Source organism: Carya illinoinensis, chromosome 7 (genome assembly GCF_018687715.1).
Source record: "Carya illinoinensis cultivar Pawnee chromosome 7, C.illinoinensisPawnee_v1, whole genome shotgun sequence".
Taxonomy (NCBI): domain Eukaryota; kingdom Viridiplantae; phylum Streptophyta; class Magnoliopsida; order Fagales; family Juglandaceae; genus Carya; species Carya illinoinensis.
In genome coordinates this window covers 34,644,822-34,649,015 of record NC_056758.1, presented here as the reverse complement: position 1 = coordinate 34,649,015, position 4,194 = coordinate 34,644,822, and the positions used below count along the sequence as shown (strand labels likewise).

The 4,194-nt window shown below is 34.3% G+C and overlaps 1 protein-coding gene across 1 annotated transcript; it reads right to left on the bottom strand.

Moving 5' to 3' along the window:
• Nucleotides 1–262: 262 nt before the first annotated feature.
• LOC122316356 (protein FAR-RED IMPAIRED RESPONSE 1-like) lies at nucleotides 263–2,075 on the bottom strand. The gene is made up of 4 exons (XM_043132884.1): nucleotides 1,989–2,075; nucleotides 1,764–1,872; nucleotides 1,245–1,691; nucleotides 263–1,119 (listed from the first exon to the last, which is right to left on the bottom strand). Exons 1-4 carry the CDS (start codon nucleotides 2,073–2,075, stop codon nucleotides 263–265), a joined length of 1,500 nt encoding a protein of 499 aa, XP_042988818.1.
• Between the last annotated feature and the right edge of the window lie 2,119 nt (nucleotides 2,076–4,194).

Below are 4,194 nucleotides of genomic sequence, written 5' to 3'. Positions count from 1 at the left end.
CGTTACACCTAAATATGACCAAAATGTGCTGACACAATATCTCTCTTATCTCAAATAATCCACAAGAGCACTTTGTAACTGCATCTTCCTCACTAAAGTCTACAAAATGTGTAACCAACTTAGTGAACTCTTCCAAACAAACCTCATCTTCAACCATATATGTCTTTACTGCACCATCACTTTTATGTAACTTTGGATTCAAGTCAATGATACCGTTGACTTGCTGCTGAACTTCCTTAAACTTAGCAATCGTGTACAACTCTTAGAACCTCTTTTCAATCGGAGATTTAGATATGCAGAGGATTGTGACATTAAATGACTGAAAGTCCTTGAGATTTTCATTCTTAATCTTTTTTTTCAATGCGTTATCAAATTGGTCTACAAACTCCTTTAAGTTTGTCCTAGAATGTACATAACTGTCAAAGAATGCATTCATGCTCTCGGATCCCTGCGTTGTACTCATTCCAGCCCAAAAACACTTATTCAAATATGTCAGTATCCAATGTTCACGCTCAACGTATAGGCTTTGCAACCATGTATTCTCATGCAAGTTGTAAGTAGTAAGCAACTGATCCCAACATTTCTCAAACTCATCAGCATGTTGGATGTCATATACACATTTCATCAATGCATTTTTCATCTTAGTTTTGTAGGAACCATATGAGCCAAACTTCTCGAGAACTTTCTTCAGTATATGCCAAAGATAAAATCTATGCTGGACATTTGGAAAGACAATTGCGATTGCATTTTTCATTATTCTATCTTGATCAGTGATAATAGCTTTTGGAGCGATACCATCCATGCATTGCAACCATGTCTTGAATAACCACACAAATGTCTCGGTATCCTCACTAGAAATCAAGCTTGCTCCCAACAAAATTGACTGCCTATGGTGGTTTACACCAACAAATGGTGCAAAGGGCATCCCATATCGATTCGTTAGGTATGTGGTGTCGAATGTCACCACATTGTCGAAATATTGGTACGTTGCTCTACTAAGGGGGTCTGTCCAAAAGACGTTCTTTAATCTCCCATCATCATCTATATCCATCATATAAAAGAATACAGGATTTTTGTATTGCATCCGTAAAAAATACTGTCGGAGCACTCCAGCACCACCTGCACCAAGTCGTAGATGTCTTGCCTTATCAATATAATTACGAAAATTCTTTTCAAAAATGGGAGATTCTTGAATCCACCCGCGCCAACAACAAGGGATCCATAACTCTTATTCACTCAGATACCAGCCAAATCATTTGTATTTAGGACCATTTTTACAGCATCACTAACTTCTCTATTACATCGAAAGAAGTGGGATTTCTTTGGACTGAGGCCATAGTTATGAATATTATGTACTGTCGTCAACCGAATCACTCCATCTTGCCTTAGGGCATTAATATTTGCCTTACATTCCGTCTTTCCTGTCAGACGTAGGTTGGCAATATTCAACGTCCTATTCTGGGCCTTCCCACCACGGGCACAAGAAAGAGCGACGTATCTAACAGAGTGATCTTCTTCCCTCTTAGTCCGTTTTGTCATCAGTCCAAACCCACATTTTTTACCATATTCCTTATAATAACTTAATAGCTCTTCAAGGGAATTAAACTCCATTCCCGATCTTGGCTCCTCAATCGTATCATCATCAACCACTTGGACAGTTTGAGATTTCTCGGCACTGCCATTATTAGATTCTGTAAGATTTAGTCATTCCTCAGTACATTCTTCAACTATAGGAGATCCACATGGCGCTTCAGATTCCCCACCATCAGCTCTATTATCGAGCTTTGAACCAACTATTTTGCTCGTGGCAGAGCTTGTATTGCTGATAGGAGTCAAAGGTTCCATGATATGTTGAAATGAGTAACCAGCATTCTGCAACAAATTATAAAAGGTCATCAATTAAACTGCAGCAATTAAGCCACCTTATTTTTTTAATACTTGCAAAGAAGCCAACTTATTAAGAATAAATCCAGATCAGTTATCACTACCTGTATGTTGATTGGATATTGGTTACCAGCCGGATATGGTAGAAAAGTTGGTGACCAGGTAGGCACTAGTCCAAAGTAACCAGGCATGTAATTTGGAATGTTTTGACTAGTTGATGGTATGGCCTAACATGTTATTAGATAAAGTTATTGATGTATTTTCGAAAAAAAAAATCAACAGTACCAATGTTATTGAAGTGCCCAATTATATAACATACATACCTCGGATGAGGGATTTGAGCTAGATAATGTCTGCGTAGTTGGCTATTCTTTCTTGTTTCCCATGCTGGGAAAATATAATAGAACTGCCACCGATTAAGTAATTCAACATAAATCTTAAATCTTAAATACTTTTTAATTCCATTTAATCAGATAAACACATAGTATTAATTGCAACCTCAAGTAACAACCAAAGAGAATAAGGAATGGCACATTAGTATAACAAAGAACAAAATAGAGAACATAAAAAACATAAGCATAAAAGCATAGTAAGGCAACACAAAATGAGGACCTTGTATTCAAACCACATGTAAAACTAATTTGCATTTACACTGATAATGTCTTTTAAATTAACGTAAATAACAAAAAAATGTTAAAAATAATAAAATATAATATCTACTTTGTAAGTACAAAAATAGTAACTTCACAAGTTATGACCTTTTGAACCACAGATTGATTGTGGTGGTTTTATTGCAAACGACTTTTTTGAGCAAAATGAAGTTGTTGGGAATCTCCTGATCAGCTTATTTGAAGAAAGACTACTTATTGATTCCGTAAAGGCATACATACAATCATTTCATGAATACCTCGATCATACATCTGACTCTTACTACATGAATATATTAATCGCAGCTTATTCATTCTCTTTTCCTTAAAATTTTGTCTCCTCAAAAGAAAATTTGAGTTCTCTTTTCCTCTCTTTTCCACATTCCTCAAGGAAAACAAGCTGCATTGTCGTTTCATGGTTTCGGATTCTCTCAACTGATTTTTTTACTAAAGATCAGATTGTGCATGCTAATGAAGATAGAAACCATTTCTATTCCTCTCATTTTGAACTAAATGTTTCACAGCCACTCGAAATCCCACCTATTTTTATTTTGAAGTGGCAACAAAATTGATCGGTGAACCCAGGATTTTCACGCTCTCTATTTATTTAAAAAAATCATTTCACGCTCTGTTCCTTAAAATGAGTACTAAGCAATAGAAAATACCAAAATAATAATAATAATAATAATAAGGAAAAGAAAGAAAGAAACAAGAAAATGTGTAACAACAACCCAGATCAAATGTTCAAAGAAAAACTCAGTTAAAACCGTTCTCTTACTCACAAATGCAGATGAAAGAACAAGCTAAAACCCAGTTAAAGCTCGTCGACAACGTCTCTGGTTCGAGTTTTGGGCTCCTGCACAATTTTCCTCGTTGTTCTTCAAAATCAACTGTTCTCTTACCCACAAATGCAGATAAAAGAACAAGCTAAAACCAAGTTAAAGCTTGTCGGTGAGGTGGGAGGTTCCGGTTTTGGGCTTTGCGAGGTTTTATCTTCAAAATCACGTGAAAATGGCTTCCCCCCCCCCCCTCCCCACTCCCGCATTACCTTTCTGCTTTCTTTCTGCTTTTTTTTTTAATTAATTACCGGCTGAAACTGCCACGTTAGTCATGAGGCCGCGGCGGGGTTACTCCCCTGAGGTATGTAGCAATATTTTTAAAAACATTCCTACATTCCATTCTACATACTTTTTCTATTATATTAAAATAATATTTCTTTATTTACAAACTTAACTACTTAATATTTTTTTGTTATATTTTAAACTATTACTCTAATAAATATTTTAAACAAAAAATTAAATTATTTTTTTTTGAGTATGATAATATTTTTAAAATTATTTTTTTATATTTTCATAATTATTTAAATTATTTTTAAAATTATTATTTAAAATTATAACAAATATGAGTATGATAGAAAGTGTAGATGATTAAAAGAATAATTTATTTTATGTATTAGAATAAAATATTGATAAAAATGGTTTAAGAAATAAATAGTAATTTTCTAAATATGGATAATTATTATTCTTTCTTTAAACATTTTTCCTAAAATAGGAATTGAATACAGGAGATATTTGAATGTAAACCGTATGATAAACCAATTATAGGGAATCGGTGCTCAAAGCACCGAATGTGAATGCTCTTATAAATAGAGAGAGCAGGCAAC